The 17,086-nt window shown below is 50.9% G+C and overlaps 1 protein-coding gene and 1 pseudogene across 2 annotated transcripts; one reads left to right on the top strand and one right to left on the bottom strand.

The window, feature by feature from the left end:
• Positions 1-931: 931 nt before the first annotated feature.
• On the bottom strand, positions 932-6,533 carry LOC110303762 (aquaporin-12). 2 transcript variants are annotated; one of them, XM_021174970.2, is made up of 3 exons: positions 5,927-6,533; positions 4,282-4,398; positions 932-1,080 (listed from the first exon to the last, which is right to left on the bottom strand). In XM_021174970.2, the coding sequence occupies exons 1-3, from the start codon at positions 6,531-6,533 to the stop codon at positions 932-934; spliced, it is 873 nt and encodes a 290-aa protein (XP_021030629.1). The 2 variants fall into 2 exon arrangements, with proteins under 2 accessions (XP_021030629.1, XP_021030638.1); XM_021174979.2 differs by having other exon boundaries at positions 4,282-4,395.
• A 796-nt stretch (positions 6,534-7,329) lies between these two features.
• On the top strand, positions 7,330-11,232 carry LOC110295615 (transcription factor Sp1 pseudogene; annotated as a pseudogene).
• Positions 11,233-17,086: the final 5,854 nt, after the last annotated feature.

Here is a 17,086-nt window from a genome sequence, read left to right as displayed (position 1 = left end):
TCTTGCTCTCCGGATGCCAGCTCTGCTTCTGATGTAGCAACTAAGATACCACCCCCAGCCCTGATGCATCTACAAAGCCCTGTATGATGCTAGCAGGCCACAGCCCGTATCCCCATCCATTGTAGGCAAACTGCTCCATGTAGGAGTACCACTTCTGTGCTCCCAAAGCCAAAGGCCAGACAGAGCTGGCTCTCCAGTCCCCTCCGGTGCCCATCACCCATTCCCAGGTTAGTCACACCAACCCAGGGGGAAAAGGCTAGGGGTTTCAGACAGGCAGCTCTGCTGGGATGGCTAGGCAGAGAGGTCTTTGGAGAAGGTGAAGGATCTTCCTTCTCCTCAGTGTGACCTCATCAGTATGCAAGAAACCCAGACTGCCTCCTTGCTTTGTCCTCTGGTCCTATCCTACCACAGAGACAACTGGCCCAGGGACTCCTGGGATAAGGTTTGGCCTAGCTTTAGGGGCTAAATAGCCATTGTCCTAAGGGAAGGAGACTTAATAAATAGCAGTGCCTGATACCTTGTGCCCAGCTCACACCCTTGAAACATTCTCTGCTGTCTCCCCTCCAGGCTCCACTGCTATCCTTGGGGTTCCCAGGAAATCTCAGGCCTCTTTTGACTGTGGGCTCCCAGGGATATCCAGGCCAGGTTATCACGACCTGGGCTTTTTGCCAGTCTTTGTGGCCTTGCTTTTTATTATCGCTCTGTAAACAGGACATGCAGTAGGGGAAAAGGACTCACCCACACCTGTCCTTCCAGAAGCTTCCTGCAGGCAAGGGAGACAGGCGGATCTTAACAATGGTTTATTGGCAAATGACTTCGTGGCAGGGAGATCAGACCTCTCAGGAGGCCAGTGAAGCTCCGGTGAGTGAGACAGCTCAGCTGGACCCCAGTGGCTGCTGCCCTGGCACCCGTAGGGCATGGCCCTTTGCCACTACTCCCCTTTGTGCATCTTGGTATCCACAGAACCTGGGGACAGCTTCCCCCTGGGAGTTCGGTATTTGCTTTTCTGCCGGTAGAACAGATTTCTCTGGAAAAGGCGGGGAAGGTGGCCCTGATGGAGGAGGACAGCCAGGATCATCCCTGCAAGAGATGGGGTCAGGTCGCAGAGCAGCCTGAACGTAAACTGTCACCCAGGTCCTCCCTGCAGGCTCCTACCTGAGCGCCGGTCTGGCTCTTTCTGGCTGCACCTCTCCCTGGACCTACCCCTTAGCGTTGGGAATAAGCTGCCTATAGCCCAGAGAGCAGCCACGGGAGGATAACGTGTTTCTAGATTATGCTCTGGGGATCCAGGACTCAGGATATCACACAGAAATGCCTCATGCCATTTTCCAGTTCTATACTGCAGTCTCTCAGGTTACCTCAGTGTGTGACACTATGGGCGGGGCTGCTTTCAGTGACTGGAGGTTGGGGGGGGTATGTGCTGGATAACTATAGGAGGGAACCTCAATTTTAAAAATATCTTCATAAATATCTGGCTATAGAGCATTTTCTTAATTACTGATCAATGGGGGAGGGCCCAGCCCACTGTGAATGATGTCATCCCTGGGCTGGTGGTCCTGGGTTCTATAAGAAAGGAGGCTGAGCTAGTCAATGAAGAGCAAGCCAGGAAGCAGCGTACCTCTGCCTCAGCTCCTACCTCCAGGTTCCTGCCCTCTATGAGCTTCTGTCCTGACTTCCTTTGATATGGGAGTGTGAGCCAAATAACCTTTCCTCCTAAGTTGCTTTGGTCATGGTGGGTGTTTCAACACAGGAATGAAAACCCTGTCTAAGACGGGAAGGACCAAGGAGAGGGGCGCTGGCCCAATCTACATTTTTTTCTCTGATATTCTAAGTCCCCACCTGGCCTTCAGGTCCTTAGAGGGATAAGGTAGCCAGGGAAAGAGAGATATGATGTTCTTCTGTTGATGGTCTAAGCACATGCTGTAGTGTTCCCTACATGGAACTTCCTTGATCCCACCCATGGGACCTGCTTCAGTTCCTAGCAGCCACTTTGCTCCAGAGAAAGGCTCCCTGGCCATGGCCTGACTTGCCCCCACTCCACTGCTGGCCTTGGCCACTGGCTGAAGCAGATGTGGTGGTATTCTGGGTCTAGAGGCAGAGAGGGCACCTGCTCAGGGGCTCCCAAGCACCACACATGAGCTTGCAGTTCTTCCCCAGCAGAGGGCGCTGCCTCACAAAAGCTTTGTTCCTTTTTTGGGCGGGGGGGGGGGGGGGGGTGTTGGTTTTTGGTTTTTCAAGACAGAGTTTCTCTGTGTAGCCCTGGCTGTCCTGGAACTCACTCTGTAGACCAGGCTGGCCTCGAACTCAGAATCCGCCTGCCTCTGCCTCCCAAGAGGTGGGGTTAAAGGTGTGGCCGCCACTGCCCAGCAAAAGCCTTGTTCTTAATGATGATTCTCATTCTCTCTCTCTCTCTCTCTCACCCCCACCACCACCCCTTCCCCCAGTGATTTGATTTCAGTTCCTCACACATGGGTGACAGAAGCATTTTTCAACACAGAGCCACCTCCCCAGCTCCTCAAAGCTTGTAAACTCAAAGCTCCACAAACTTGTTTTTTGCATTGGCGACTTCCAGATGACCAAGGTCACTGGAGCCAGGCGTGGTGGTACATGCCTGTCATTCTGTCACACCAGGCAGAAGGGTCACAAATGCAGGCTGACCAGGTCAGAAGTAAACCCCACATCAGAGGGGTGAGCATGGGGGCAGCCTACCCAAAGTTAGGCCAATAACTGAAACATTAGGGTTGGAGAGAAGGCTCAGCCCATAAGATGCTTGTCTCCTAAGTGTGAGGACCTGAGTGTGATCTCTAGCACCTACGTATAAAAAGCCCGACAAACTGACCTCTGTGAGTTTGAGGCCAGCATGGTCTACATAAAGAGTTCTAGGACAGCCAGAGCTATAAGGAAAGACCCTGTCTCCAAGCTACTACTACGCCCCAAAAATCAAAGCACAGTGACATATATTTGTAATCCCAGCACTTGGGAGGAAGAGGCAACAGGTTCTCTGGGGCTTGCTGGCCAGCCAACCTTGCCTAGCCCGAGAGCTCTCTCTCCAACAACAGCAGCAGCAACAACAACAAAACAACAACAACAAAGCTGGATAGTGCCTGAGGAAGACACCCAGAGTCGACCTCCAGCTTCCAAATGCATGTGTACCTACACACATACTCATGTATGTGAACACATGTACACACATGCACATACACTTACACACAAATCAACCAATTGAAGCTGAAAAATCACAGAGGAGCCTGCAGTCTGTACTTGAGGCAAAGGAATAAGTAGGAAGTAGCCCACAGAAGAGTGGCCCTTGGGAGTAGGGCATGTGGGCAGAGAGAGGGGCTTATCTTTCCTCTTGAATTCCAAGAACCGGGGGTTACAGATTGCAAGACCATCTCAGTCATCATTCCAAGCTTGTGTTGGTGGAGAGTGCTGGGGCTTCCCCCTCCGTTCCCCTGGGGTTGCAGCTCTGTCCTGGTTTCTGGCCAAGTGTGGCCCTGGAAGGAGTGGAAAGCTCCCAAGGTTCCAGCGGACCTCAGCCATCTGGTAAAGTCACGGTCAGTGGGGGTGAATTCTAGTGCCTGGGCCCAGTGCCAGGGAGGAGTGGCCTCTACCTAGGTCAGAACTGCCAATCCCCCAGAATTGTCCAGATCCTGTAGCTACAGACAGTTGGTGGCTTTCTCTGGCTTACTCCAGTCCAGGGACTTCACTCTATTTGTCATTCAGACCTTGGGTGACTGGAGAGGGATCCCCTCTGTGCTTCAAGGAGTCCCAGGGCAGATCTTTTAGGAGCTGTATGCCCTGAACCACCCAGGTCTGACCCAAAGGGCATAGGGTCATCCAAGCAAGACCTGTGTGTGGCAGAGGCTCTTTGGTACCAGGACTCTACAAGGCAGCTTTAACTGGGTGTGTGAAGATACACTGGGAAGGGAACCCCAGATACAAGGGAACCTACTGCCGCCTGTCCCTTCTTCCCAGGAAGAGCCATTGGAGGGTCCAAGTCTCCATATCCCACTCTCCACCTAACACTACCCCACTCCTGTGAGGGTCCAGGCGGAGACACACCCATCTTAGTCACTTTCTCCAACTGTCTACACTGCAGAGATTAAGAGGACAGATCAGAAACCCTTGTTGCTTCACCCCACCCCACCCACCCCCACCAAGACCCCAGAGAGATAGGAAAGATGGCCATATTGTGAATCTGTAACCAGCAGTCTCCTGGGTGTCTGTATCTGCCCCCTGCCCAGGGACACTACCCAGGCCAGCCTTGCTCCTGCTGCTTACCTACAACAGGACCCAGGCAGTACACATGGGCATACTCCAGCAAGGTGTTCCCAGTGCAGTGGAATGTGACAGAGGCAGCCAGGGCAGGATTGAAGAAGGCAGATGTGTAGGGCCCTGCTGTGGACAGAAGCAAGGAATTCTCATGAGCTCTGCCTGAAGTGGTCTGGATGTTCAGGCCAGGGAAAGAACCACCCCCGAGACCACGGTGCTAGACATGGGACTGGGGACTTTGGGACAACAGCCCTCCCTGTTGTATGCAGGTGGTCACAAAGAAACAAGGCTGGTTCCATCAAGGCCAAAGGTCACAGGAGAGGAACTGGGACTAGGGTCTCACCAGGAATGTCTGACACACAAGTCCACACCTCACCCTGAGACTCCTGCTTTGGTATTTTACCTCTGCCTTCTGGGAGGTGGTCCAGAGGGATGTGGGGAAAGATGGCAAAAGATACGGGCAGGAAAGTTGGGGGAGGAGGAGGGAAATGGAGACACACCAAGGAAGGAGAGCCAGAGAGGGGAGACAAAAAATAAATAAGAAAAGAAGACAAGGAGAGGGGTAGAGGGCAAGATTGAGAAGTGGGAGGGGCAGGGAGCTAAAACCAGTGACGATGACAGAGATGTCACTTGCAGACCTTGGGAGAACTGTAGAGGAGTCGATGGCTAAGTAGCCACAGAAGAGAAGCGGGTTGAGGGGAGCAGCTGAGCCAGCTACTTTCAGGCCATGCCAGGAAGCTGGGCAATGACACTGGGCAGGCAGAAGGAAGCCTGGGCCTCAAGGAAATCAAGTGGTGTGTAGACCTAGACCCGGGTGCCTGGCACAGGCAGCTCGGCCGAGGGAGTTCGGAACCCTGGGTAGGATACAGCTGCTCCTGTTCAGGTTGCTGAAAACCATCACCCTCCTGTGTTCTCTGCATAGCTGGCCCCAGTTTGTCCTGTCACAGCAGGGTGCTGGAGGTCCTTCCCAAGGTCTTGCTAGTAAGGGTCACCAAGTCTTGCCCTGGGTCGGCTCAGCATCGACTTGTGCTGTTTCTGCTTTCTGGGCTCTTGGCCTCTTGGAACAAGCCTTGAGAAACTTTTGCTCTTGCCTAATGCACCATCTATAGCATTCATGGCTCTGAGGAGCAGCTAGCTGATAGCCTACAGTGCTCCTTGTCCTGGGATCATCATGTCCTGGGATGCCTCCCTCAAGGTGGGCTAATGAGACCTGGGAAGCAAAATCAGAGTGTGGGCCTTGAGTCAGCCTGACCTGGGCCCAGAGCAGCCCCTAAAAGAACACAGTCAAGATGCTAGCCCGTTCAGGGCAGAAATCAAGGACATGAGAGGCTGCTGCTGTTTCAGGACTGAATGAGGAGGGTGGAAGGACCCGAGAAGAAAGAACAACATAAGACTTGCCATGGGGTGTTGGTGGGCTCAGGGACTTCCAGAGCACATCCAGGACCAAGTTTTGAAATTGCTCCAACTGCTAGGAATTGGGGACAGATATGTGGTACAGGAATCCCCTACACACAACCCCAGGTCTAGCCTTCCAGCCCCTATTCTCTGTGAGGGGGCCTAGGAAGTGGCTATCCCTGTCTCAAAGGACTTGTGGGCCCCTTGGCCAGTGTTGCTGGGGTCCTGCTAGGTCTAACAGAGAGGGGAGCAAATTTACCTGTGTAGGCCATGAGAGTGACCAGCAGGGCCAGGGCAGGCACCCTGTAGACAAGAAGGCTGTGCTGCAGGTGGAGGAGGCTCAGATGGAAGAAGAAGGTGCAGGCACCCTCCACGAGCATGCCCTGCAGCACGGATGTACGCAGGGTCGAGCTGCAGTGTGCAGCCATGAGGCTCTGTAGTAAGTGTAGATCGCTGAGCTCCCAGGCCCAGCAGCGCTGGGTCAGGGCACAGGCAGCCTGTGCACCCAGCACCTGGGCCGACAGTTTCAGCAGAGTGTTGGGCAGCGATGCCTCCACCATGAGGAACTCCTGCAGGGCCACGGTGGGGTTGGCGGAGGCCCCATCGAAGGTGATCCCATGTACCAGGAAAAGCAGGAAGACGAGGGTCAGCAACAGGTCGGGCCCGAAGCCCCCTGCCCAGGGGCCAAGCTCCACCAACACTCGCATCTCCAGGCAGCAAGCTGCCAGCTGGGCTGCGCCTACTGCCTCCCGGGCAAAACTGGCATAGGTACCTGCTGGGAGCAGGGCTTTAGATGCCCTTCTAGTCACCTCACAGATGGCACAGGTAGCAAAAAAGAAACAGAGGGACACATTCAGACTGGCCATCAGTCTGGGTTCTACAAGGAGCAAGGACCTGGTGACGTGTGGGAGACTGGCTGGTCCTACAGCCCAAGGACAGAGGAGCTGTAAGAGATTGCACTTGGCTACTGGGAACACCCACACCTGTGCCCCTTACAAGTGACACCATTGGTCACAGAGCCAAGCGCTGCAAGGAACACCCACAGAGGACCCGCCCTGCTTAGCGTCTTCCCCGGGCTGAGGAACCCTGCTCTGGCTTCCCTCTCTCACCAGCCAGAGGCACCCCAGACAGACCATTTTCTTCAAAGCCACTACGAGGTCCGTCCGTGACTTACCCCCAGGCTCCTGGCACCAGGACAACACTACCACTTCCCAACATCTGCATTATGCCCCACCTGGTCCCTCATTTCCCTGCAACTGTGCCATGTCCCCTCTTGGGAGGAGCCCTTAGATCTGAGAGCACACTGGGTCCCTTACTCCTGGAATTAGCCAACAAATATCTGCCATTCTGGGATCCGCTAAATAGATCAGATCTGTCCCCCACCTCCACCCCCAGAAAACTAGTGCCCTAGCAGGGAGCTCTGGGCTGCAGGACACTAAGCCTACAGATGTGGGCCACTTTGTTATACCTTTGGCTTTTCTGCCTGACTGTGTACATCAAAGAAAATGCATTTTAAAAGAAAGGCTGTGAGGAAGCCAAATGATTGGCTGAGAAACATTGCCCTCAGACCCTAGGATGTGTCAGGCCAGGATGAGGACCTGTGACACCTGTTGGGGGATAGTGTCCCTCACAGCACCCTACCCCTTCACTGGATACAGACGCATGGGCAAGGCAGGTACCTTCCTGAGGTTATATGGTGGGCGGTGGCTCTCAGGACTAGAGAAATCAGGGGAGTTGGAGATACTATGGGGACTTGGGGCTGGTTTCTGGTCAGGCTGAGAAGTATGAAGCCTAGAGGTCATGGTTCTGGGATGGGGGGCTGTCATAGGACCCCAAAAGACACTAATGGGACAAAAGGATAAGTTTGTATTCAAAGGAGCTATGGGGGGGGGGTATCTTCCAGACACAGACCAGGCTAAGCAAAGTCTCTTATGAGGAGCTGCAATTCCTCCCTATGTCTGTGTTGAGAATGAAATGGGTCCAGACAAAGCATGTCCCCGGCCACATGTCCCTGGACACAGAAAGAGCATTTCCAGAAGACACTGCTATGGTCAAAAGTCAGACTGAGATCTAAACAGTGTCTCTCAAGACTCCACCATGGTTCCAGAAAGGCATGCAGTGGCAAGGGGAGAGATGGAGTGAATGGTCAGATGGAGTTGGGACACCTGCCTGGCTGGTCCCTCAGAAGTCCCAGGGATGAATGCCATCCAGGCCCCAGTGAGGTCAGAGATAAAGAACTCCAAGAGTAGGTGCGGACAGGTGGCACCCATGAGAGGCTGAGACCTGGGGTCCACCTTCTGACGCCCCAGGGAATGTGGCAACAGGCTGGCTGTTCCCTGTGTCGTGGCTCACTTTATGTGAAGGGTGAGGACCAGAACTTCTCCACCAGAGCCAGTCAGGCCACATAGCCTCTCATCTACACCACATCTCTCCTTCCTCAGAGGGAGTCTGTTCTCGCTCATGGTCTTCTTGTTTGTTTTGGTTTTTTGTTTGTTTGGGTTCTTTTGTTTTTGTTTTTGTTTTTTCGAGACAGGGCTTCTCTGTATGGCCCTGGCTGTCCTGGAACTTACTTTGTAGACCAGGCTGGCCTCGAACTCAGAAATCCACCTGCCTCTGCCTCCCGAGTGCTGGGATTAAAGACGTGTGTCAGCACCGCCCAGCTTTGTTTGCTTTCTAAATTTAGGTCTGTTTCCTAACAATGGAACCTTCTGGCACACACTGAGACCCAGGGAGGGATAGGCCACCAGTAAGCAGCAGCCTAGAAAGTAGTCAACTGTTTTAAAGCTCCAGACACAACTGCAGGAATCTAGAACATTCCAGAGGTGGGAAAGGCACCTGATACTCTCCAACAAGGAAGAAAATTCCTGATCCCAGACTTCACAATTCAGAATCCCACTGAGGTCCCAGCAAAGATGGGTCCTTGGTTTCTCTGCTCACATCCTCAAGAGATGCTTGCCCAGACCCCTGCCCACTAGGAGCCTGTTTCTGCCCATGCCCTAACCGAAGTTCCTCTCCTCGGGAAGGGAAAACAGTTTGGAATCTGCAGAGACTTGGAGCGTGGGTGGGAGAAGGAAGATTCTTCACAGGGAATCATGGGAGAAAGGGTTCAGGTGACACATCATTTTATGACCCCAACATCTGTATCCTTCCTTCTTCATTGGCAGCTCATTTCTCCATCCATGGTGGGTGTCCTGGACCAGTGAGTCTTTACTTTGGCCTCTGGCCAGTTGATCCCTGATAGCACAAATGTTACATAGCATGTATTCACACACACACACACACACACACACACACACACACACACACACACACTTCCTTCTGGATCCAGGTAGTTTAAGGCCTCCAGTCCTTGCCCCATTCAAGACTACTTGCAACCTAATATCTTTGCTTTATTACACAAATTTAAGAATCAGCTTGTCAATTTCCATTTTAATCTATTTTAAGATTTTTATTTATTTTTCTGAGACAGAGTTTCTCTGTATGGCCCTGGCTGTCCTGGAACTCACTCTGTAGACCAGTCTGGCCCCGAACTCAGAAATCCTCCTGCCTCTGCTCTCAAGTGCTGGGATTAAAGGCATGTGCCACCACTGCCCGGCTTAATATTTTTATTTTCATTATGTGTCTGTGCGTAGTTTCGTGGACAGCAATCGGACCGGAGGTTGTGGGTTCCTTGGGAACTGGAGTTACAGGCACTTGTGGGCTGCCTGACATGGGTGCTGGGAACTGAACTTGGGTCCTCTGTAAGAACAATGCATACTCTTTCAGCTCTCAACATTTAATTTTAAAATCTTGTAGAATTACGACTGGAATTGTGTTGAACATTAGGGCAGGGAGAATTAACACTGACAAACAGCAGGCTCCTCTGTAGGGGATATTTAGGTTTTTGTCTCTTCCTGTTACCCAGAACCTCCAGTGCATTGTTGAATTGAAGTACAGGCAGTGGGCGTGTCTCTTCACTCCTGATCTTTGGATTATGTGCTCCGTCCATCACCAGCCTGTGCTATTAGCTAGGGTTTCCATAGATGCCTTTGGTTAATATGACCGATTCCGCCACCCCCACCCCCCCGCCGCCCTATGATTAGTCTACTGAAAGATTTACCAAGAATGAATGTGGCAATTCATCTGGGAATCTTTCTGCAGCTTTTGAGGCATTACAGGTAGGAATAGGTACCAGGACACTGCTTCCAGATCATTCCCACCTTTGTGGAAGAGAGAGAGAGAGAGAGAGAGAGAGAGAGAGAGAGAGAGAGAGAGAGAGAGAGAGAGAGAGAGAGAGAGAGAGAGAGAGAGAGAAGGAAAGGAGGGAGGGAGGAAGACAGCAAGCAAGAAAGGAAGGAAGGAAGGAAGGAAGGAAGGAAGGAAGGAAGGAAGGAAGGAAGGAAGGAAGGAAGGAAGAACTTACCTGGATATGCCACTCCCTCCTCATTACCCCTCCTGAGTTGAGTCCAGGTTGGCTTATCTCATCAGCACTACCCACTCTGGACTAACCCTCTTGAACTCACTCTTCAGCTATCACCGTGAGTGGCAATAGTGTTGGTGTCAATAGTGGCCCCTTTTCTCAGACTCGAGCGGCAGCAATGGAGGAGGCAGAGGGAGAGAATCCCGGCCATCTTTGGCTCTGCTGGCAGCAACCTGCAGCAGAATTGAGCCACCCGGTAAGAAAAACAAGTTCTAGGATCTGAGCCAGTCAGAGGCACAGGTAAACTTGAACTCATGGCCCCTCAGCTTTCACAGGGTGCCAGTGACTGACAGAGCATCTCTTCCTGCTCTGAGGATACAATGCCTGTCTCAAAGAAACAGGGTGACAACAGTCCCAGCAGCAGCAGTGGCAGCGAGCCCTCTTAGAACTGCAGTCCATGTTGTGGCTGCTACATCTGCTGTAGAGAAGTAGCAAGTTCTGGCAGGTCTACCCAGAGTGATACTTCATATTCAGGATAGAGTCACCCCCACAGTTCCTGACCGCTGATGGGCAGCAGTGACAGCTTGCTGCCACCAAGGCCTGAGTGCAGCAGATTGAGTTTTAATAAAATGAAGATCATACCAGCTGCAGACCTGTGGTTCATCACAAACCAAAGAAGTGGGGACATCATTGCTGCTGCCCCAAACCTGTCCCCCTCCATGGCCTGGCGAGTAATGTGCGCACCATTATGTGACTGACTCCATATGTGACTGCTATATACCTCTCAGGGGCCCTGAGTGACCTTGACTCCAAGTTCCCAGGCAGTCACTATCGATAGCTCTGGATCCCAGGAGGGCTACTCACAACCTGTCACCCCAGGGACTCGGGTCAGTTCTGCCAGCTGTCACCCCAGGGACTCGGGTCAGTTCTGCCAGCTGTCACCCCAGGGACTTGGGTCAGTTCTGCCAGCTTGCTGTCCTCATGATAGCTCTACCTCCTTTTGCACCAGAGTCAACGGGCGCTCAATAACCACTACCACCAGCAACATAGAAATTATGAATTTTACCAGCAGTAGATGGTTGGGAACCAGCTCTCAAGGCCAGATGCACCGGATGAGTGGGCTCTAGGGGACCAGATTCTGGGAAGCTCACTTGCAAGGAAGTTAAAAAAAAAACAAAAACAAAAACAAAAAACAGTGAAACCAGTAGACATAGTATCAACAAATGCTTACCCCTCCCAATAATCAATGCGGGGGACAGCTCTTTAGGTCCCTCAAGTGGCACTATCATCAGGGCAGAATTTCACAGCTCAAGCTATTTCCTGGGAAACCTTCTGAGCCTTCAACTTAAGACTGTTCTGGGCACTGATATCATCATTATTTGGGACAATAGTGGGGGGGGGGGGATGTCAAAGGACATATCAGTTGACACACTTACACACCCAGCTGCAAAATTAGAACACACAGGCCTAGACAATCCCCTTGCCTCTGATGCAAGGTGCTGAGTCAGGCTTGGCCTGGCCATGAAAGGGATGGCTTGGCCATGTAAGAGACTAACAGACATGGTTCCTGCCCCTGCAGCAGAGCCAGCAGGGCTTCCACAGGTGTGGATGGTTGCTGTGGGTATAAGACTTGTTTGTATAATGATGTACAGGTTTCCACATTGCTCCTTTGAGGAAGGTCCTATCTGCTAAGATTAATGACCCCACAATAACCAGAGACAGCAGGAGTCTGGGAGGCCAGAGTGTGGCTAATGTCTCAGCAAAATGGTAAATGCTGAGACCTTCAGGACAGCTGTCAGGGCTGTGGGAAAGAACTCTGAAAACATGTGCTCAAAAAAATATGTAATTTTTCAACTAAGTGAAACATAAGGACGCAGTATGAATTGTATAAGGAGCTTTGCAGACCTGAAAGAACAGAGGCAGCTGCACTGTGAGCCAGCTTATCAGAAAGATTCCTGAGTTCAAGAGCAGCCTACAACAGTGAAATAGTGATTGAGATCCCACCCAGATAGTTTATAGACTGTGCTCACAAAGGCAGGCAAATTTCTGAATTAATTTGCAATGTTTTTAAAAAATGTCCTTTCTGTCTCTTTCTAAGAATCAGTGGACTGGGGTTGAGGTATACTGATTCATGGGATAATCAAAGGGGAACCTGAAGTGAATGACTGAATTGATATGTAAATAAAAGACTGGGCCTTGGTCTGTGAGAGCTGAATTATCTGGAGGAGCTGTCTGGAGATTTCCAGAGAAAGCAGCCTTATGCCAAACACAGTCCATCCGCTTGTAACCCATGCTTTGACTTCAGTCATTCCCTGCTCCCAGACACACCTTCTTCACACCAGGCTGGTCCTTGGCAGCAAGGGCAGTTACTTGGGGCAGACTAGCAGCAACAATACTACCCAGACACCCACTGCCTCAGCTGCCTCCATTCCTGCTGCAGAGTCAATGTGAATGCTGCTCAACTCTTCCTCCATGCCAAGCCTCTAGGTGAGTAACCTCAGTGTTGGGTTGGGTGCTTCAGGGAACCAGAACCATCTCTCAGACTTCCACTGACTATCAAAAGTGTCCCCACGTGACCATGGAACTCACATTGACCTGGATTGGGGTTCTGGTAGGGATAGAACACATAATGAGACAGCGAGTAAAGAGAACAGCCCTGATTCCTACTCCCAAACTGATCAGAGGACCCAGTAGGACCTGTGTGTCTATCCCTACAGTGGGAAGGTAGTGTCTCTGGAGATCCTGGCACAAGCCACCCATTTGCCATGCCACAGTGTAGCAAAAAAAATGCCAAGATGCCCCCCCCCAACTCAGTACAATGGAGCTAGCTTGTATAGAAGAGGAACGTTTGTGAGTTTCTGGCCATGCTGTAGGAAGCACTTGGCATGGGTATGTCCTGATGAACTGCAGTGACACAAACAGCCATGCACAGGGGCAAAGAAATTTACCAGCTACAAGTGTCCTGAGAGCTCTGTGAAGAGTGTCTCCAGTCAACGGATATCAAAACCCACCAGATTAAGAAAGAAGGCTCAGAGAATCCAGTGGAGGAGGGGGAGGAAGAATTGTAGGAGCTTGAGTGGTCAAGGACACCACAAGACTACAATCCACAGAGTCAACTAACCAGGGCTCATGAGGCCCACAGAGCTTGAACTGACAATCAGGGAGCCTGCAAGTCCTCTGCAAATGAGTTGTGGTTGTGTAGTTTGCTCTTCTCGAGGGACTCCTAACAGTGGGAGCAGGGGCTGTCTCTGTCTCTTTTGCCTGATTTTGGGACCCTTTTCCTTCAACTGACTTGTCTTATCCAGCCTTAATATGAGGGGAAGTGCCTTGTTTTATTGCAACTTGATAAGCCAGGTTTGGCTAATATCCCTGGGAGGCCAGCCCTTTTCTGAAGGGATATATATCCTTGGGGTCGGAGGGGACAGGGCAGGGGGACCTTGCCTCTAGACAATAAGGCAAAGTCAGAAGGCTGGAGCAGTGCCACCACCTTTGCCTTTATTACTGCCAGTATGGAGGCCCTCTGTCTGGAAGGTATTCCCTATATTGCCAACAGTAATGTCAATGCCACACAGATGGAAGATTTATAGTCCTACTAGTGGCAACACTTTCTGGGATTAGAGACATGAGAGCTGATTATCCATCAGTCATGGGATGCAAGGTACCATGGATCCAGGAGCCATGTAGAAAGAAGGAGCCACGAGCTCTTAGAGTGCACGGTGGTTGAAAGAACGACAGATGGCAAGAGGACAGATGGGTATTGACACCTGCCTGTGTCACTAGTGCCTCCTTGAAAGTGGAAAATAGGGCTGGAGAGATAGCTCAGTGGTTAAGATCACTGACTGCTCTTCCAGAGGTCCTGAGTTCAAATCCCAGGAACCACATGGTGGCTCACAACCACCCATAGTGAGATCTGATGCCCCCTTCTGGTGTGCTTGAAGACAGCTACACTGTACCTGTTTATAATAATAAATATTTGGGCCTGAGCCAGTAAGGTTGACTGGAGCGAGTGGGGCTGACCGGAGCTAGTGGGGCAGACCGGAGTGAGCAGAGGTCCTAAATTCAATTCCCAACATCCAGATGAAGGCTCACAACTATCTGTAAAGCTACAGTGTATACTCATATACATTAAATAAATAAATCTTTAAAAAAAAAGAAAGTGGAAAATATTAGTGATAGTTCTGTTGATGTCACCTCTTGGGGAGGAAACACCCTTCTCTCTCCTCTCTCTTCCTGCCTCTGCCTCTCTCTGGGAGAGAACTGGTGGGTAGGAAGCATTTGGAGTGTGCTTCACTCCCCTCCATACCCCTACTCTGCATGCCATTCCAGTCAGTATCCCAAAGTTCTGGCATCGCCCTCGGATGAGCCTCGTCACACACACCCTGCAAACTTTCGCCTGCTTGGCCATGGTTAGCCATCTCTTCTCATTCTCCCTGGTGATGGTCAGATGACTCCAAGACTCCTCAGTTCAGACCCTCCTCTGGAAAGCAGAGACCTGTGCACACCACATGCCACCCACACTGTCTGACCACGTATGAGTGCCACCTCCTCTTCCAGAAAGCCCATCCTTCAGCCCACCACTGGATTCTAGAGCCTGGGCAAAACAACTCTCTCTACTAGATGAAGGTTCCTGCCTTCTCCAGTTTATGTCTGTCAGTCATTCTGATAAATAACTCTAGGGTGAAGCTTCTGTGCTTAGGCATGCTGCATAATTTAGAAGTTAAATCTTATTAAATTCTATATTACATCATTCTGTGATTGCTAGTAAGTGCCAAGGAGAACTTTGCTTTGACTTCTAAAAGTTTTGATGTTTCCCTGACTTTTTCCCCCTCCCTCTGGTCTAAGCAGTTACACAGCTTCTTGGTGGAGCCCTGAAAGGGATGAGTTTAAGGTAGTGTCAGATGAATGTGAATTATAGTATCAACACAAATCGCTTTTTGTTTTCCCAGAGTGGATCTCATACAACCCAGGCTGACCTTGAACTCATGACATAAGGAGGATGGCACTGAGCTTCTGGTCCTGCTTTTCTATCTCCCAAATGTTGGGGTTGCAGGTGTGCGCCAGCGGGTCTGGCCTAAATATGGATTCTATTAGTAAATAGTTTCAATTTTATTTCTAGATTGTGTGCATGGTTTGCAGGGTCTCCACTGACTCTCCCGTCTCCACCCCTCTCATGAACCAACCTCGATTTCCTTCTCACCCGGCTTCAAGGCTGTCATGGAGTGACAGGGGGTGATTGCACACATGCACTCTGATGTGGGAGGGGGTCCCTCGATCTGAAGACAGCAACTCCGAATGCAGTTTTTGTGGAGGGTAGTCCTGAATGAACTGTGAGATCTCCTCTCCTGGAAAGCAGTGAGAGATGCAGCGGACATGACTGTGATGCTGCTCTGTGGAGCAAGTGATGGGCTCACTCCTGATCACTCCTGAGACAAGACTTGTATGTGCATATAAAAATGCAGATGTTTGTAGTAAAGGTTTGGGGATCATTGCATGACAATGTTCTCAGATATTGATTGGCATGTCGGTGAAGCCAGGATGTATGGCCATGGGCTTTGCTTTCTTGGTCTTTATACTTGAGTTCATCTTGGGGTACCTAGATCTGGGGCATCTGGTCTCCCACACTTGTCTTATCAACACCTTTCTCCAGCCTCTCACTTGAAACAGTTCTTAGAGCCTGGATTTACCAAGGCACACTTCAGGGGGTTCCTATAAGTTGGGTGGGGCCAATTGGATGTTCCCGAGTTGGATTTGTCAGCCATCCCTGCACCTAAGATTTTCCAGGACTCTGTCCCTTGGCTCGCAGACATCTGACATTCTTGCTTAGGTACCAATCTCTCTCTCAACTGCATTCTATCCCTCCACTCTAACCTTTAGTGATGGTTGGCCACACCCGGTGACAGTTACAACTGTCCACAGTGGACTGTTTAGAATTCTGCTTCCTCCTAGGCAGGCCTGGAGCAGTGGCCCAGTAATGAGAACACGCAGAAACCCTGCTGGATGGCTGTGCCACTCTGAGAGATGTCTACCCTCTCCACACTGCTGTTGGGTAAGGCGATCATGACACTGAATTCAGTCATGCATGAGCTCAAATAGGCTCAGAATCCGACACCAAGAGGGACAATATCAACGGGAAGAATACTTCTTTCTTGTGATTATTCAGGGATGATGGACTCTGAGTGAGAGGATCTGAAGCCTTCTCCTGTATTATGGAACAGGCTTCTTCATATAAATATGGTGCCTCAAACTTATTCATTGAGATGGACTGACTGGAGCTACCATCAATTGAGGATAATATGCTATGTTGTGAAGACAGGCCTGGCATTTCCTCCAAGTCTCTGTCCACAGGTTTGAGTGCTCTGTGGAAGATTCTAGCCCTATAGGAAAATATTACAGATGGCACCCAAACATAGGAACTATTGGTGTTCTTTAGACGACCACAGGCAGGTCTCCATTGCTCCACATTATTTGAGAAAAAACACCCCTTTGAACATGCAGTTCATAGATACTCACCCTGGTGGGCCTCACAATTCAACATGCCCTTACATGCCAACTGCCAGAACAAGGGGTTTGTTCCTTGAACCTGACATTTGATGCCATCTCCACCGAGCTCCAAGGAACCAGAGGAGCCCACCCAGGGCTCACCAGCCCGCCTTGGAGTCAGCTTCTGTTCGTAGTTTACTTGCAACCTGGACTTCCCAGCTCTCTCTGCCTCACAGGCTAAATTCCTGCTCAGGATCGTTCATCTCTAACGTCAAGAGAACGGTTTTTGGTGCATCATGTTCTGGAGGTGCTGGCAGAGTCCCACCTTCCATGGCCTCTATATTCTGATGCCTAGGTGGATCGCGGTTTAAATGCATGGAGAGCACCATGGACAGAAGAAGAATCCCTTAGGGAGGCAGGGCAGGTCCTGATGCTACCAGCAGCATCCTCTCTCCCATCAAGAGTACGCTTTTTGATCCCTTCTTCTAACTCCTTCCACACTGTCTCCTCATTTCTTTACATTCAATGTGTGGTACAACC

The sequence above is a fragment of the Mus caroli genome, unplaced genomic scaffold, assembly GCF_978045245.1.
Source record: "Mus caroli unplaced genomic scaffold, Mus_caroli_1 scaffold_1, whole genome shotgun sequence".
In the NCBI taxonomy this organism is placed as follows: domain Eukaryota; kingdom Metazoa; phylum Chordata; class Mammalia; order Rodentia; family Muridae; genus Mus; species Mus caroli.
This window is presented reverse-complemented; position numbering and strand designations above follow the sequence as displayed.

Excerpts from the sequence above, each read along its gene's own strand:
- LOC110303762 (XM_021174970.2), bottom strand. The coding sequence starts at position 6,533 with ATGGCCAGTCTGAATGTGTCCCTCTGTTTCTTTTTTGCTACCTGTGCC. Across the intron at positions 4,399-5,926 it reads CACTCTCATGGCCTACACAG|CAGGGCCCTACACATCTGCC; the intron begins GTAAATTTGCTC and ends TTCTGTCCACAG. Across the intron at positions 1,081-4,281 it reads CTGCCTGGGTCCTGTTGTAG|GGATGATCCTGGCTGTCCTC; the intron begins GTAAGCAGCAGG and ends CATCTCTTGCAG.